General features: G+C 35.5%; 3 protein-coding genes across 4 annotated transcripts; 2 read left to right on the top strand and 1 right to left on the bottom strand.

Annotated features, from left to right (window-relative positions):
* Nucleotides 1-276: 276 nt before the first annotated feature.
* LOC111914932 (uncharacterized) lies at nucleotides 277-2,014 on the top strand. Of its 2 annotated transcripts, none has more exons than XM_023910645.2 (3): nucleotides 277-444; nucleotides 907-1,012; nucleotides 1,624-2,014. In XM_023910645.2, the coding sequence occupies exons 1-3, from the start codon at nucleotides 412-414 to the stop codon at nucleotides 1,737-1,739; spliced, it is 255 nt and encodes an 84-aa protein (XP_023766413.1). In that variant the 5' UTR covers nucleotides 277-411; the 3' UTR covers nucleotides 1,740-2,014. The 2 variants fall into 2 exon arrangements, with proteins under 2 accessions (XP_023766413.1, XP_052626785.1); XM_052770825.1 differs by lacking the exon at nucleotides 277-444 and adding an exon at nucleotides 512-533.
* Nucleotides 2,015-3,048: 1,034 nt separating this feature from the next.
* On the bottom strand, nucleotides 3,049-3,765 carry LOC111914942 (uncharacterized). The gene has a single exon (XM_023910653.1). It carries the CDS (start codon nucleotides 3,763-3,765, stop codon nucleotides 3,049-3,051), a length of 717 nt encoding a protein of 238 aa, XP_023766421.1.
* A 5,758-nt stretch (nucleotides 3,766-9,523) lies between these two features.
* LOC111914943 (uncharacterized) lies at nucleotides 9,524-10,378 on the top strand. Its single transcript, XM_023910654.2, has one exon. The coding sequence runs from the start codon at nucleotides 9,524-9,526 to the stop codon at nucleotides 10,376-10,378; it is 855 nt and encodes a 284-aa protein (XP_023766422.2).
* Nucleotides 10,379-18,638: the final 8,260 nt, after the last annotated feature.

Raw genomic sequence — 18,638 nt, 5'->3', positions numbered from 1 at the left:
CACAACTTTTTTTATTTAAACTAAAAACAATACCAACATTTTTGTTCTTGTGCATGTTCTCTATATATCAAATCTAGATTAACCATATTTTGATTAATATATATATATATATATATATATATATATATATATATATATATATATATATATATATATATATATATATATAGCATGTTCTCTATATATCAAATCTAGATTAACCATATTTTGATTATATATATATATATATATATATATATATATATATATATATATATATATATAATACACTCGTTATCATAACTCTTTCAACAACTGCTCGGATCAAAGCCTACCCACTCTTTCTCTCTTTCTTTTCTCTCTCTCTCTCTCTCTCTCTCTCTCTCTCTCTCCAACTTATAGAAGAAACAAAAGGGTTTTTAGATCATAAATATGGCTGATTCTTCTGCTTCATATATTCACATGGTGGGTTCTCTTCTTTCTTGTTCTTAACCTACGCATCAAGATTTTATTCAACTTAATGTAATCACACACACAAGGATATATACATGCATGTCAGTGATATTACATGTATATATCATTGAGATTTTGAGACCTTAGTTACATGTCGTTTGATTCCTATTAGAGACTGTAATTGAATATGTAACCATCATTTTTATGATTTCTTGATCTTATTTGCTAAATTGGACTCAAACCCCTAGACATTGAAATTAAGGCGCATGGGTTGTCAGTTTTGATTCATCTTTGAAGTAACTTAATAGTGTTCGGATTCCACCCTTTGTCTTTGAGTCATCTTTAATATTAAATTCTGAATATATATATATATATATATATATATATATATATATATATATATATATATATATATATATATATATATATATATATATAATTTTGTGATTTTTTCGTTTTGATGTATTTTTGCAGGTGCATCGTCTGATAGAGGAGTGTTTAATATTCAATATGAGCAAAGAAGAATGCATGGAAGCCCTTTCTAAGCATGCAAACATCATGCCTGCCATTACTTCTACTGGTAATCATCATTTATTATGTAGCAAAGCTAAAAAGATATTGTACAGCAGTTGAATACTTATAATTTATATAATCGCTGCAAATATTTTAAAATCATATGTGGATATTTTTCGGTGGATATACATTATTTTAGTTATTGAGAGTATTATACAATATATTCAATTGCAAATATTATATTTTGGACGTTACTACGGAAATCATAAGTTTTAGTAATATGGAATCAATCAAAGCAAAAATAGTCTACGACTATAATAGATTGTTTACGGGATAAAATATAATAAATTTGACAGATTTCATGAATGGTTATCATTTGTTGTTTTCTTTTTAAGATTTCTGTTTTATAATGACATAATAATAATATTTTATAAAAGGAGGATCTTTATAATAAGAACAACAACAATCGTACAACAACAAAATTATAAGTTTTTAAAGACAATTTAAATATTGTTGCGAGTCTGAATATGATATTTTCCATATAGATTATAATAAAAATCCCCATAGTTTTATAAATAAAATTGAAAAACTACCGTGCTCCACATGCAGTGTCTTTTACTTCAATGTTTCTATTTCCTTTTTGGTCATAAACATGTTACATATGTTATGTGGATTTAGTGTGGTGTGAGCTTGAAAAGGAGAATAAAGACTTCTTTGAGGCATACAAGAACACGAGGAAGGAGCATCAAACTCAAATGGTTTCTTCTAGCTCCCAAAAAGTTATTCCACCATAAGCAGTGCTTTAAATTTATCACCTGTACTTAGTTATAGTTTTAGAGTTTGTACTATTTTGATTGGACGAAATTATTTAGATTAGTGATGCAATTAGGTGTAAATCGTTTTTGGCTGTGTTCAAAAACTTTGAATAAATAGTCTTAAGGTGGTCGAGTAGTGAGCCACTGAGATTAATGGAACTTAAAAAAAAATGTTTCATGTCCGGTTTTCACTAGCTTCGACTCTTGGATGTTATGTTTCCCACCAAAAAAAATGTCTAGGCTTTTGTTATCAATGTCGGTGTATATAGAACCCTCCAAAATATGTAGTTTTGATACATAACCATCAAATTTATGTTCGATTTTTTTATTATGTCTAAGAACTTAAAGTATTAAAAGTCATGACCATTTAAGCAATCCGACTAAACTTTAAATGAAAAGTAATAAAATAAAGTTAAGAGAAAAACAATAACTCAATAAAGGTTTGCACAAATTACTAGATATAGTTTTCAATTGAAGGACAAAACGGTTGATTTATCTTCATTAAAAAAATATTCGTTTTTTATGTTCCTTATAAACTTTAATGGATTTTTGCAAGAAAAAGATGTATAAGTAAACTTTTTACATTCCATAATTTAACTTAATTCAATGGTATTCTATTACAACAAAATTTGGAAAAAATGAAATTGGATTTATTTTGTTTCAAACTACGTCATTTAAAAGGTTATATATATATATATATATATATATATATATATATATATATATATATATATATATATATATACCAAGATTTTAAATAACGTAAGACGTGACTTGGCGGCAATGTCAAGCCTCAAACTTTTTCGAGCCTTGGCGAGTCACGAAGTTTGTAAGCCGTAACTTAAGGCGGCAATTTTCTATATAATTAATATTTTTATATGTATTTTTAAATATTATTCATTTTTATACACATATATGAGTTAAGGCGGCGTTTTGGCAAAACTTGACGGCATGTGCAAGCCTTGGAGTCGTGGCGCGCCATGACGAGCTTTTTAGAACCTTGATTTATACTAAAGATATTAGAATCCTATTCTAATACCAAAACTAAAAAAAACTATTATCTATATTCAAAGTTTTCCTAACATAAAACAAACTTTCATTTTAACCGATTAATCCAACAATCACCTTTTTAATCGGTTAAGCCACTCGTTCAAAACAGTAACGGTTCCTTTTTGATTAGACCCATCTCTTCTTTTTCCCATTTAGGACACTCGTTTTTATAGTGACCAAGCTCACCACATTTGTAACATTTAACATGAATTTTATCCCGAACACGTTCATTACCATTTCAACTTCTCTTGGACCCCCGACCTCCACGTCCAAAGTCATCCCGATTTGAACGTTCATTGCCACAATGCTTACAAACATGTGATTTTTCCTCACTAACCAAAAACAACCCACCTTGAGTATCCTCCAATTTCTCGGTTCCTCTTATACACTCCTCGTATGTCTTCAAGCTACCAACCGCTTCATTGAATAAAATTGAATACAACTCGAAGCATTGCTCTATTAAAGCTACGACTTGAAGAAACGACTTAGGCATCGAATCAAGTAACCTTTTCACCAATTCAACTTCTTCAAGCTCGTAACCAAAACTCCTTACTTTTGATGCTAAATTGGATAATTTCATCACAAAATCATCAACCGTTTCACCCTCTTTCATGCGCAAACTTTCAAGCTCTCTCTTTAAGGTTGCAAGTCGAGCCGTTCTCAACCGATCCACTCCCAAATACCGTGTTTTTAGCCCATCCCACACTTGCTTTGGGTCGGTGTAACTCCCCATTTGAACCACCATGTCTTCGGGTATCGCTTGAAACAAAGAAGCAAGAGTTTGTTTTGACTTCTTTTGATATGATGCTTCACCTAACGCCTTTGGTTCGACCATCTCCCATATGTCGTGTGCGTCCATAATCGACTTGACTTTGACCTCCCACACCGGATAATTCGTTGGAGTCAAAACCGGAACTTGATATGTCATCGAACCTCCTTCTTTAACCAACGACATCCTTTTCTCCTTAACCCCGACTTCTTTAATCAAGTTTGTTCCGAGAGCACTCTTCCACCGGTCAACAAGACAAGGTCTCGACCACCTTTACCGTCTTCCGTCACCCACAAAACAAACTAAATCAAAGCCACCCGCTTTGACATCTTACCGTCTGTTTATTATGCGCCTCCGATTAGTCTCTCACAAGCCCGATTAAGAGAAACGAGGTTGCTTGTAATCAACATCGAATCACACCCCCTTCAACGAAACCGCTCTGATACCAAGTGTAAACTAAAAGTGGATATCAAACCTTGTACACCAAGGTAAAAGAAAGAAACAAAGAGTTGATTCTCTTGTAAACACTTACAAAGCACAAAAAAGATTTGAACTTCCTACGATATTTTTTATTTTATTAATCAAAAACAGGAACATACATATATATTTATACTAAATATATTAGACTCCTAACATAAAAGAAAATTTCCTTTTAACCGATTAATCCATATATATATATATATATATATATATATATATATATATATATATATATATATATATATATATATATATATACCTTAATAAGCATTTACAAGATTTTGTTGAATTTTAAGAGGTACAAGCTTTTAAGCATCATATACAATAATTTTATGCATCGGAAAATAATAAATCTTATTCGGTCAAAGACAGATTTTGAATAGGCCTTCTAAGCTTATCTTCAAATTGAATGGGTTAAATATGAAAAAGTCAAATAAGATGATGATGATAAGATTTTGAATGGGTCAAAGTTTGACCAAGTGTTCCTCATATCCAATTGAATCGGTAAATACTAATTCTTATCCGGTCAACATTTATGAAAAAGTCAAATAAGATGATGATGATAAGATTTTGAATGGGTCAAAGTTTGACCAAGTGTTCCTCATATCCAATTGAATCGGTAAATACTAAATCTTATCCGGTCAACATTTATGAAAAAGTCAAATATGATGATGATGATAAGATTTTGAATGGGTTAAACTTTGACCAAGTGTTCCTTATATCCAATTGAATCGCTAAATAGTAAATCTTATCCGGTCAACATTTATGAAAAAGTCAAATAAGATGATGATGATAAGATTTTGAATGGGTCAAACTTTGACCAAGTGTTCCTCATATCCAGTTGAATCGCTAAATACTTAATCTGTCAATAATAATGAAAAAGTCAAATAAGATGATGATAAAATTTTGAATGGGTTAAAGTTTGACCAAGTGTGCTTCATATCCATTTGAATCGGTCTAATACGATGTATGTAACGCATGTGTTTCCGGGCTTGCCATTTTTAGCAATGTAATAGTCTAGGTTAACCTCTGTAACCCGTTTTGAAATAATAAGATTGTATTATTTAAGTATTGTGTGTTTTGTGCTTAATTGCTTAATTATGTGGTTTGATTAATTAAGAATAAAAATAAGCGTCAACATTAAAGTGTAAAATAAACTGGATATCTTTGGTTAATGTTGTAGTAGTTGAAACGAGGTTTCCGAATATATATAGAACGCCCAAATCTGACTTCGTATGAGAAAGTTATGATTTATCGAAGTTTCGGCTTAGCGGTGTGCAACCTGAAATACTCGATTTGAGATCGAGCGGTTTTTAGCCGAAGCAATCTAAACGAGGATCGAAGGTCTCGTTGTTGGTATCGAAGCGATAAAAAGTTAGGCGAGAACGGACGTCAAACGAAGAAGTTATGAATTTATAACGAAGTTTTTCTGTCCCGGCCTACTAAAAATAAATAATAAAAATAAATTTAAAATTAGCCGACGGAGTCTAAACGAAAGTTGTAGAGCGTAGTCTCACCTTCGCGTGGATATAAAGAACGTCGAAAACGGAGTTCGTATGAAGAAGATATGAATTTCCGAAGTTTATTAAATAATTTGTATTTAAAATTAATTGAAAAATCCGGCATTATCCGAAGAGGAGTCATCGGACTCATCCGAAGTACGCCCCGCGTACACCGAGGATGTCGACACTCGCACTCGAGCACTTCGGATACGTAAGCAGTGACGATTTCGGACCTGTACGTCCCGCGTACTCCGAGGCTCCAGCCTCCTATAAATAGGATCTGAGGGCAGCCGAGTTCTTTTGCTATTTTCTCTCTTCTCTCTCCCGTTTTGCATCGATTTGCGTGCCAGAAATACCCCGAAGCCCCGATATTATTCTCGAGCCCCGAGGCAAGTCCCGAGATCCCGAAGATCCCGAGAAGTGTAGTTCCCGAGCCGAAGCTCTGCCCGCGAGAAGTTCGATTTTTGTGAAGATCTTCTAGATCTGCTGAGGATTACTACTTCTGCAAGTCGTAGTGTTATCCGATCATCTTCTGATCAAGTGAGTGTATACTACCTTTCATAAACACGATAATAATACAAGTTTGGTTAGAGTGTATTAAGTATATTGTTGTTTATAGGTGTGAGTGTGTGGTTACTTTCTTCTAACGCATAATCATGAAGTATTTTATACGAAATACGTGTTATGTGTATATTTTGTGTTTTATGTGTGAATGTATATTCACTCTCTTCTATCTCATAGATCTGATTTGTCTTCTATGAAATACGTGTTATGTGTGTGTGCCTCATCTGTTATGTGGAATATGTATTGATCAAAGCATGCTATACAGGTTTTTATCTATGTATAAAAATGTATATTTTTATCTACTAATATGTTGGGTAGAACATGGGTAGATAGTTGGTGTGTAATAAACAGATGAGAGGCCTCGTTGTTGTTTGATTTAGTCATCTAGCGGAGTTTAGATGACGACCACAGACTTTTCTAGATAGTCTTGTGGAAACATTAGCAGGTTCGCCACCTGTAGGTGTTAATGAACTTGGGTGTTCATTCGCTGTACTCCATCCCCCTAATGGTTGCCTTATTTGACTTATATTGCTGAGGTACCCCCGAAGCATGTGTTGTCGCCCCGATGAAATATTCGTGGACTAGGTCCCTTATGTTAGTTGTCTTAGGGACAAAAAGTGAGAATAACGGGAATGGGTAATTGGGTTATTGTTGGTTGGTGAAAATTAAATATGATTATTTATTGTGGGTTGAAAACCCTATATGCTCACCAGGCTCCCAAGCCTGACCCACTCAGTTTTATTTGTATTACAGGAAGTGGCGCGAGGGCATAAGATAGATGAACCATCAAGTTGTTTTGTTTACAAGTCTGTATATGTATATATTTGTTGAATGACTTGTAATGTTATCGTTTATGCTTATTGGTCTGTATCGGAACATGACACCCCGAGTTTTGATTATATAATGAAAATACATTTCTTTTATGAAATGCTTTGGTAAACATTGTTTTATCACGTCTTGTTTTTGGGAACAAATTCCGCAACTCTTTCAAATCAAAAGGATTTACTCTGAAATTATTTTAAAAGCATAAATGAAAATCGGTCTTTTCTGGCCGAGATTTTGGGGATGTCACAATGTACACGTTATAAATCTTTATACCTTAATAAGCATTTACAAGATTTTGCTGAATTTTAAGAGGTACAAACTTTTAAGCATCATATACAATAATTTTATGCATCGGAAAATAATAAATCTTATTCGGTCAAAGACAGATTTTGAATAGGCCTTCTAAGCTTATCTTCAAATTGAATGGGTTAAATATGAAAAAGTCAAATAAGATGATGATGATAAGATTTTGAATGGGTCAAAGTTTGACCAAGTGTTCCTCATATCCAATTGAATCGGTAAATACTAATTCTTATCCGGTCAACATTTATGAAAAAGTCAAATAAGATGATGATGATAAGATTTTGAATGGGTCAAAGTTTGACCAAGTGTTCCTCATATCCAATTGAATCGGTAAATACTAAATCTTATCCGGTCAACATTTATGAAAAAGTCAAATATGATGATGATAAGATTTTGAATGGGTTAAACTTTGACCAAGTGTTCCTTATATCCAATTGAATCGCTAAATACTGAATCTGTCAATAATAATGAAAAAGTCAAATAAGATGATGATAAGATTTTGAATGGGTCAAAGTTTAACCAAGTGTTCTTCATATCCATTTAAATCGGTCTAATATGATGTACACGTTATAAAATACTTCATATAAACTGGAAGAGGCGCATTGATCTAGCATTCGTCTATCATGAATGCCTTGCCATTGACCGCAAAACCTTGGTTCTCTCTCATGCTCGCTACCTCATCCTTTGTTTTTCTTTTTATTAAAATCGAATAAGCCCAAAAATGTCTTACGTTTAATCCTAGCCCAGGTATAAGAAATCTCTATCTGTTCGTCATTTTGTTTAACAAATTTTTTATGTCATTTTGTTGATCCGCACCCGTCGCTTTGCGCTGGTAAACGGCTAGTATATATATAAGTTCAAATACAACAAATACTGTGAGAACGTAAAAACACTAAGTTTATGTTATTAGTTTGTAATGAATGTTGTATATGTGTATTGTTGAAGTAATTTTAATATGAATATTAACATTTGATTATTCATATATTCGTTAAAATGTTATCATTCTATTATAAATTCATGTATGTCATTTTTATAGTAAATTCTAATTTTAATTTTAACATGTGACTATTCTTTTATTCATTGGCGAATAATGACATAAAGTCGTGGATACAAAATTAATTGCAAAATAATAACATAAAATAGTGTTTTTACGTTCTCACACTATTTACTGTTTTAATTTGATCTCTCTCTCTCTCTCTCTCTCTATATATATATATATATATATATATATATATATATATATATATAGAGAGAGAGAGAGAGAGAGAGAGAGAGAGAGAGAGAGAGAGTAGAATGAGAAATATTATTCAAGGATAATCATTAGATTAGAACGGTATTAGAGTGTAATAATTAATAAACTTTTCTCATTAAACACAATATATACTTATATAGATATAATTATATTGACATAATGGCAAATACATAAATTAAGGGGTGGACCAAGGAAGAAGATTTACACCAATGGTCGAGTCAATAAAGTTGGCTTAAATTGGGTCCTCGTCACAATAAAAACGTTTGCAATCTTTTTAAAAGAGGGTGGTAAGTAAGTGTGTTTTTGAATGGAGACAAAAGATTATGTCGCATCGAAAGTGTTTTACTCATTGTTGATTATGTACATTTTAATAACGCGCGTTTTAGAATATGCTAACACGATTGGAAAATGCTATGTGAGATACAATGGTATATCTTTCCACGCATTATTGTTTCATCTCCGCTTAGAGTGTCCGGTACGGGTCCAAACGAGATGCAATGCGGGTGAGGTGGCAGCCCTCAACGACGTTACGACGAGAAACACACCGCCCCCCAATCTCGTTGCACCTCGTTGCATGGATTCTCGTTGCCATGGAAACGAATTGTAACGCGTAAAAAGTAACCGTTGTTATTTAGACCGTTTGAAAACGGTCAAAATTCAAAAAAAAAAAAAAACTTATATATATATATATACCCTTTATTTCAAATTTTTATAAACCTTCTCTCATTATCTCTATATCTTATAAACATATTTTCTTAAAATTTCAAAAAATGGAGCAAAACCCAAACACCCCCCTCCATCATCAAACCCAAACACAACCTCGCCTCTCGGATTTGCGGGGTATGAAAATTATTTCAACCTTTTATCGTCTCAAGGTTCACCACAAATCCCATACCAAAGTGCCGCTTTCAATCCCGCTTCACCGCCACTGCAATTTCCCAACTCACCTTACGTTCAACAAAATCAATTTGGTCAAAACCCAAATTTACAATAAAATCTTTTTTCTACTTTTGGTTCGATGCAACAAACAACCAATCAACCGTCGCCTACAACACCACCATCAGTTCAAGTGGAAGCGGGAAGTAGTAAGAAAGGGAAAGGGAAAGGAAAATCAATAGCGGTAGAAACAGAAAATACAGACGTTCTACAATGGTGGGCACCGGAGGAGGAATATGCTTTGACGGCGGCTTGGTGTGCTACTTCAAAAAACAAACTTCGCGGAAATGGAATGAAAAAAGGAGCTTATTGGGGGGCGGTGCTCGACAAGTTTCACGCTATTTTAAAGAAAAATCAATATCGCAACAACGACATGTTGAGCAGCAAATGGGGTATGATAACTAAGCGGTGCAGCAAATTAAACAGTATTTACAACCGGCTTGAGGGGCAACAACGAAGCGGAACCAACGACTTCGATTTGTTCAAATTTGCTAAGGAACAATATAAGGTCGAAATGGGTCATGTTTTCGACTTTGAAAAATCATGGGAATTGTTACGAGCGGATCCAAAGTGGAATAAAACGCCTACATCGTCGGAGGTTCAATCCAAAAGGTCTAGCAATTCTAGCTCGGTCAACGTGTCGGACGCACGGGCTAACATCGACCTAAGCGTCGATGATGATAAGATCCCTGATGATATCCAAGAGATATCCCCACCGCGACGACCGCCCGGACGCGACAAAGCGAGGCGCGCTGCAAGACATGCGGAGGAGGTGGAGACGAGAGCAAAAGATGCGGCGGAAATGAGAGCCAAATTCGACGAGCACAATTTATTAATAAAAGAAAAAAATGAGTTGAAACGTCGTCATTTGGAGTTCCTGGAAAGGCAGACACGGGAGAAGCAGGAACAAAAAGAGAGGGAACTAATAACACATTAGTTGTCAATTCTTCGAACAAGCGAGGAGGGTTTAGCGCCTGCTGATCTAGCGGCCCTACAAGCGATGAAGGAACAAATTAGGAAGTATTTGGGTTAATTAGGATTGGTGTGGTTTTAGTAGTAATTTGAATGGTATTTTAGTTATTAATTTAGGTTTAAAATTATGTTTTTTTAAATATAATCGGAATTTTAGATTTTAAATATTATGTCTTTTTTTGTTTTTAAAATTATATGTTTTATAAAAAATATATTAGTTATTAAAAAAACGCAAAAAGAAAAAAAACGAAAACAAAAAAAAAGTAAAAAAAAATGAAATAGCAAAAAAAAATACAAAAAAAATATTTATTTTCAAAAAGTTGGTGTTGCATCTTGTTGCCCATTTTCCCACTTGGTATTATAACACCATTTGTTTATGTGGCATATGAGGTGGCACAACTTGGTGTTGCACCTTGTTGCCCACACCCAATGCTCTTAGGCCTGAGCCAAAATGTTAGAATAAAAAGGTGTTTGGGTTTACTTTTCAAAATGATTTTTTTCACTTTTGGCTTTTCCAAAAATTAAAAGTTTGAAAATGTATTTGGTAATTCTAAAAGTCATTTTAGAATAATTTTTTGACAAGAAAAAAATGGTGGTTTTAAAAGTCAAAATCTATGATTTTTGGCTTTTTGGTATTTACTCATTCAAAAATTAATTCAAACATATTTTAAAATATTCTTTTGCAAAAAACTATAAGACAAAAAGTCTTTTTGTTTAAAAGAACCTTTTAGGCAAAAAAAAACAAACCCAAACACCCCCTAAGTAGGGATTAAAAGATATCGATTTCAGAATAAAAGAGATTTATAATGAACGATGATCTTTAGGTATAACTAGTATTTGAGCCCACGTTTTGCCATGAGTTTCTACGTGTGTTTTTTATGCGGATATCATAGCTTAAAAAACACTAAAAGTTTAAAAGAAATAATCATTGAGTGAATTATCAAAAGTTGAGAAGAGTTAAAGAGACTATTTTTTTAAGTTGGATGGTTTTTAAATAAGACAAAACTGCAAAAATGGTCCCTGTGGTATGCATTTTTTTGGGGTTTTAGTCCAAACCCCGACTTTTTTGGCTTCGTGGTCCTTTTGACCATGTTTGTACGTAAATTTGGTCCCTCGTAAAATTGAAATGACTGTAATGCCCTTCTTATATATATATTTTTTATTTTTTTTCTATTTAATTTAAATGAAAAAGAAAATAAATAATTAATTTGGGCCTCTCTCTATCTCTCTCTCTCTCTCTCTCTCTCTCTCTCTCTCTCTCTGAAGCCATTCTCACGGCATCACCACCCAATTTTGATTTAGGGAATTTAAGATTGCTTCAAGAAATTTAAATGCCAAATTGATGGCTTAAACAAACATTTGTGAAGCAAAATTACTAAAAATCAATGAACACAACTAAGTGTTGGGTTTTGAGCAATCTAACACTTCCTAAGTGTGCATGCAACCCTAATAAACCTTGGATCTATGTTTGTCTAAATACATGCAAAATAATAATTTTCCAAGGTTTATAACCTATCTAACATGGCATGGGGAACATTTCAACATAAAAAGTTAGAAGAGATTACATACCTTTTTGATGAGTTTGGTTCTTAAGGAGTTTGAGGACCAAGCACCAATAGTGTGAATGCCTCAAATGGAATCACAAAACACCACAAACTCTTGGAAAACTTTGAGAGAGTATACACACTTGTATATTTTCGGCCACACACAAGCACACACACACTAGTTCACTAGTTTCCATTTCATGCACCATAAGCATGCTTATATAGTGTACATGGTTAGGGTGAAACCCTAATAACCCATGACTTTTCCTTTCCAAGGATCCATGGGTTAAAATCTCCATGGATCATCCATGGACTTCCATCAAAGCCTAGCCCATTAACAAATGAGTGTTAGCCCACACCATATAAAATCAATAGCCCATAATCTAATTAGTCTTCCTTTTAATCTCTAAATTAATTCATAATTAATTTAAGACTAAGACTAATTAAATAACATAACCTCATATTAATATATTATAACTTATAATATATTAATAAACATATGTGTATAACTCTCATAAAATTATCCATAAATAGTTTGGATGAGATGCAACCCAAATGGACCATGCCGGTCGGGTCAAGTATATACCAAATAAGTTATGGACTTAGACACCTTATCCAACAGACTCCCACTTGGATAAGTCTAATAACTGTATTTGCCTATATAACTTCAGGAACCAACCAGCAATCGTAGCTCTCGAAAACTCCGTTGAACTATGAAGCGCCATTTTAAGAAAAGTGATCATATAATCCTCTGTTCTCATGATATTAGCCGGACAAACACATGGAACTATGTCTTGCTTATTGTCTGGCAGTTGTTTCTCGATTTCCGTTTTGTTTGACTAAGAACTTCACTGAACACATCAGTTTGGTCCTGACCGGGCCCGGTACATGGGTCAACACAAAATCATCGATGGGCCCAGATATCGCTTCTATTTCTAGAAGGAACAGATAAACTTCGACTCATATGCTTGTTCTACTACTTGTTGAATTGTACACAAAGGCACGTTTTATAACATCAAGTTACTAATGCGGTTTCGTGCAATCAATGCACAACCAACTCATAGGTAACAACTCATATCTCTAGGTTTGAAGACTTATATGATATTATCGTCTCACGATCACTCGAGATAAATTCCATGAAGTGATACAAGTGAGCGTGTGTTTATACCAATACTCATAACTTATGAGTACTCACGAATGTTGCACCAACCATTGCTATGTCTAAACACCTTTAGCCATCTACAAACCCAATTCATGACAATCTTGATTCATACCTACTTCCGACGTATGACCGATTGTGGAGGTTTGAATAAATTAATTATTCTGGAAGTCAAAACATGCAAAACTGAAACAATAGTAAATAATTGACAATGATAGTAACACTTTACTCATAAATAAATCACAAATTTTATTCATCATCAAAATGTCGATTACATTTTACAAGTTTCAGGAAAACTATCTAATCTGTAAAACTAATATCGTCCCTCAGCCCAATGCGCCTCGCATGCTGAAAATGCTTATCCCTCGCCAGTCCCTTCGTAAGGGGATCTGCAGGATTTTCATCCGACGATATCCTCCTTGCCACGAGGAGTCCTTCAATCTTGTGTTTTTATGAAGTGATATTTTCTGTCAATGTGTCGGGATTTGCCATGATCTCTTGGTTCCTTGGCTAAGGCAACCGCACTATTGTTGTCACAGAAAATCTCCATAGGTTCTTTAATAGCTGGTACAACTCCAAGGTCTCCGATGAAGTTCTTTAGCCATATCGCCTCCTTTTCTGCTTCACTTGCTGCTATATACTCTGATTCACAAGTCGAATCAGCCACCGTCTCCTGCTTGGAACTCTTCTAAGAAATTGCCCCTCCATTTAAGGTAAAGATCCAGCCCGACTGAGAGCGGAAGTTATCCCTATCAGTCTGAAAACCAGCATCACTATACCCTAATACTCTCAAGTCATCACTCCCACCAAGGGTAAGGATCCAATCCTTAGTCCTCCGCAGATACTTGAGAATATTCTTTACCGCGGTCCAATGAGCCTTGCCAGGGTTCCCCTGATACCTGCTGACCATGCTCAAAGCAAATGCCACATCAGGGCGGGTACAAGTCATAGCATACATGATCGAGCCAACACCGGAAGCATACGGTAGTTGGCTCATCTTAGCTATCTCTGCCTCTGTACTCGGACTCTGAGTCTTACTTAGTTTGGCATTGCTTTGGATCGGTAAATCTCCTTTCTTGGAATTCTGCTTGTTGAACCTTTTCAACACCTTATCCAAGTAGGTACTCTGACAAAGTCCAATTAGTCTTTTACTCCTTTCTCTTAATATCATTATCCCTAGGATATAGGTAGCCTCCCCTAGGTCCTTCATAGCAAAGCACTTCCCAAGCCAGGACTTAACCTCCTGCAAGGTTGGGATGTCATTTCCTATAAGTAGTATGTCATCCACATACAGTACCAAGAAGCTAACTATACTCCCACTAGCTCTGACATACACGCAAGACTCATCTTCACTTCTCGAGAAGCCAAACTCTTTTACCTTTTCATCAAAACAAAGATTCCAGCTACGAGATGCTTGTTTTAATCCATAAATGGATTTCTCAAGCTTGCATACTCTATTAGGGTACTCTGCACTGACAAAACCCTCTGGCTGATTCATGTACACATCCTTAGCCAACTTTCCATTAAGGAAAGCGGTTTTGACATCCATTTGCCATATTTCATAATCATGAAATGCAGCAATGGCTAACATAACCCTAACAGACTTAATCTTGGCTACCGGCGAGAAGGTTTCATCATAATCAATACCCTGAGTCTGAGTAAAACCCTTCGCAACCAGTCGAGCCTTATAAGTATGCACTTTTCCTTCCATGTCGGTCTTCTTCTTGAAGATCCATTTGCACCTAACTGTTTTACGGCCTGGTACATGGTCAACCAAGTTCCAAACTTGATTGTCATACATGGACTGTATCTCGCTGTCCATAGCCTCCTTCCATTTAGCAGACTCCGGGCCTGCCATGGCTTCCTTAACACTGCTAGGGTCATCCAAATTTACCAGTGTACTATCGCTGATAAACGTATCACCTTTCATAGTAATATGAAAGCCATAATAAAACGAAGGTGTGTTCCTAACCCGTGTGGAACGCCTCGGAGGTACAGACATGTCAGCTTGCTCAACATGAGTTTCCTCCTCAGGTTGATTGCTAGTGTCTGAGGTTCCTTCACCAATTGCTTCTTGAATTTCTTCAAGATCAATTTGCCTCCCACTGTCTCCTTGGCTTATAAATTATCTCTCACGAAAGACCCCTCTTCTTGCTACAAAGACCACATTCTCACTGGGCCTATAGAAGAGGTAACCGAAGGATTTCTGTGGGTAGCCGATGAAAATACACCTTTCACTTCGGGGTTCGAGCTTATCATGAGTCTCACGCCTCACGAAAGCCTCGCAGCCCCAAATCTTGATATGGTTCAAATTGGGAACCTTCCCAGTCCACATCTCATGAGGTGTTTTGGTAACCTTCTTTGTAGGGACTAGATTAAGGATATGGGTGGCAGTCTCTAAGGCATACCCCCAAAAAGAGATTGGTAACGAAACTCGACTCATCATAGAGCGAACCATGTCCAGCAAGGTTCGATTACGCCTCTCGGCTACACCATTCAGCTGTGGTGTCCTGGGAGGAGTCAATTGTGAGACAATCCCACACTCCTTAAGATAGTCAAGGAAATCGGTACTAAGATACTCACCACCTCGATCGGATCGAAGCATCTTAATGTTCCCGCCCAATTGATTTTCTACTTCTTGTTTGAATTCCTTAAACCTTTCAAAGGTTTCTGACTTATGTTTGATTAAGTAGACATACCCATATCTACTAAAATCATCAATAAAAGTCACATAATACCGATTAGCATCCCTTGTGGCGGTTTTGAAAGGCCCACATACATCAGTATGTATTAGGTCCAACAAACCCTCACCCCTTTCACAAGTTCCAGTGAATGGTGATTTTTTCATCTTTCCAAGTAGACAAGATTCACAACTATCATCCGATTTAAGGTCGAATGATTGCAAAACTCCACTCTTTTGGAGTTGGCCTATGTATTTCTTGTTTACATGTCCAAGACGACAATGCTACAATGATGCTTTATCTAGGCTAGTAGATGAATCAATATACAACACATTATTTCCTAAGTTGTCTACAATCGACACAGTTTCATACACACCATCACAAGGTAACACTTTAAAATAAAACACATTTTTATAGAAAGCATTAATACCACCACATTCATTATCAAACGAAAAGGTAAAACCTTGTTTGTACAAAGCATGAAAAGAAATAATATTTCTCGCCATTACAGACGAGTACACACATTTATTCAAATCTAATTTTAACCCATTATTAAGCAACAAAGTATAAACTCCAATCTTGGAAACAGGCGAAGCCTTCCTATTCCTCATGATCAAGTTTATCTTCCCGTGCTCCACATCCTCACTTCTTCTTAGGCCCTGCATATCATAACATATGTGAATACCACATCCTGTATCAAGCACCCAAGAGTTAGAATATAATGAGTAATTAGACAATATAGTGTAAATACCTGCATGGGTGGGTTTCACTTTCCCATCCTTTAGATCCTGCAAGTACTTAGGGCATTTTCGCTTCCAGTGTGCCTTTTCATGGCAATAAAAGCATTCAACATCCTTGGGAATGGCAGAAGGAGTGACAGAACCGCTCTTGGTCTTCGATGAGGAGCCTTCAAGAGACTTTCCCTTGGTACCCTTCGATGGGTGCTTCCTCTTTTTCCCTTTGCCTTGCCCAATAGCTAAAACAGGGGTAGATGTTGGAGTAGGAGTAGTAGAGGTAACAACCGCCTTGCCGTTAAGACCGGTTTCCGCGGTCTTCAAGAGTCCTTGAAGCTTGCTGAGGGTAACTTCCTCCTTGTTCAAATGATATGTCATACGAAAATGGTCATAACAAGAAGGTAAGGAGTGCAAAATGATGTCAATTGCCAACTCCACAGGGATGTTCACATTCAGCTTCAGCAAACGGTCCACATACCCTTGCATCTTTTGCATGTGGGCCGTGACGGAATCACCGTCCTTCATGCGGGTAGTTATTATGGAGGAGATTATTTCATACCGCTCCTGACGAGCACTCTGATGGTACCTTTCCATCAGGTCTTGGTGCATCTCAAAAGGGTAGAAATCTTCATATGACTTTTGGAGCTCGGCTGTCATCGTGGCCATCATGATACATGCCACCTTAGTAGCATCTCTTTCATGTGTCCTGAATTCAACGATCTCCTCAAGAGTAGCAGTAGACTCATCAAGCTCTTTTAACTCCTTATCGAGGACATATTCCTTGTCCTCATAACGAGTAACCATCCTGATGTTCCTAATCCAATCCATGAAGTTGGAACCATCAAAGATGACCCTCCCACAAAGATTCATGAGAGAGAAAGAACTAGTTGGGTTAGAGCCTGAAGCATTAGTGTTGGAAGACATCTGAAGGTAGAAAGCAAGTTTAGATTAGATATATAGAATCCTTAATAAGACACCCGAATGTAATATTAAGGCTAGGACCCAATCACAATATATTATACTTAGAAGAGGGATGCCGTAATCTAAGTAATAATATATTTGAAAGATAGGTGAATGACGATTCACCAATTTCCACCATGAAAAACAAAATGAATTATTAGGTTTTAATTGGATTTGAAATTCCTAGATTCTTTTGAGATTCATTGAACTTTTCAATGGCATGTTTCAATCTCGATTATGCCCTTCAAGTTTTGTGACTGGGATGCCGAGGATCACAAAACAAGGTGTGAATAACCATGCTAATTCACTTGGTACCCTTAATATTGTCACCTAATCAATGTGTCGGTAAACCACACACGCTCCATTGATCTATGACAAACATTAAGTCACCCTTCGTGATCCTTACTAGTCCAAGTTAGTGTGCCGGTTAACCACACACGCTCCATCAACGACTTGGTAAGGTACAAAGTGTGAATTCCATGGATTAGCACCATGTTCACATTTTTCCTAAAATAACTAAGATTGGGAATTAAAAAAAAGGTTTAGTTACTTTATAATAATCATTATACTTTTAATGAGGATTTAAAGTCATTGTCCTACCCGTTCGGCTAACGACCCTCCACCAGTCAAGCGAGCGGTGGGTGAGAGTGGACACCCATTAAGTCACCATTTTATAGGCAACAACCTTATACCCACCTTATAGACCGGCTTCGTGAATGAGGCCTACTAACGGTAGAACGACTTATTCTTATACATATATATAATAATTAACCATTAATGTCATAAATAGTATAAGGGTTGAATTTTAACTATTAAAACTCTAAGGGTTGGAATTAAAGTTTATTAAAGTGTGTGAAACTTTACAAATTCCAAAACTTGAGGACAAGTTTTGTAACTATCCAAAACTTTTCATTTCATAACTTATGAATTAAAGGTTCATAAAAATGAAGACTCTTCACTTTCATGTAACTTATGTGTTTAAATGTGTGTGTTAAAGAAAGTGACCTTTGGATATCCATAACTTGAGGACAAATTATGGACTCCATTAAAACACATAAATGATCAAGAATTAATTCTAAACAATTCAGCAAATAATTCCTATCATCTTCTAAATTCATAAGAACATGAACATGATCATCAAAATTTC

Source organism: Lactuca sativa, chromosome 1, assembly GCF_002870075.4.
Source record: "Lactuca sativa cultivar Salinas chromosome 1, Lsat_Salinas_v11, whole genome shotgun sequence".
NCBI classification, from domain to species: Eukaryota; Viridiplantae; Streptophyta; class Magnoliopsida; order Asterales; family Asteraceae; genus Lactuca; species Lactuca sativa.
The sequence above is the reverse complement of the archived record's forward strand: the minus strand, read 5'-3'. Positions and strand labels throughout refer to the sequence as shown.

What these genes read in the sequence shown, in the direction of transcription:
- LOC111914932 (XM_023910645.2), top strand. Translation starts at nt 412, where the DNA reads ATGGCTGATTCTTCTGCTTCATATATTCACATG. An exon ending in CTGCTTCATATATTCACATG is followed by an intron (nt 445 to 906) that starts GTGGGTTCTCTT and finishes GTATTTTTGCAG; the next exon opens with GTGCATCGTCTGATAGAGGA. An exon ending in GCCTGCCATTACTTCTACTG is followed by an intron (nt 1,013 to 1,623) that starts GTAATCATCATT and finishes ATGTGGATTTAG; the next exon opens with TGTGGTGTGAGCTTGAAAAG.
- LOC111914942 (XM_023910653.1), bottom strand. Translation starts at nt 3,765, where the DNA reads ATGTCGTTGGTTAAAGAAGGAGGTTCGATGACATATCAAGTTCCGGTT.
- LOC111914943 (XM_023910654.2), top strand. Translation starts at nt 9,524, where the DNA reads ATGCAACAAACAACCAATCAACCGTCGCCTACAACACCACCATCAGTT.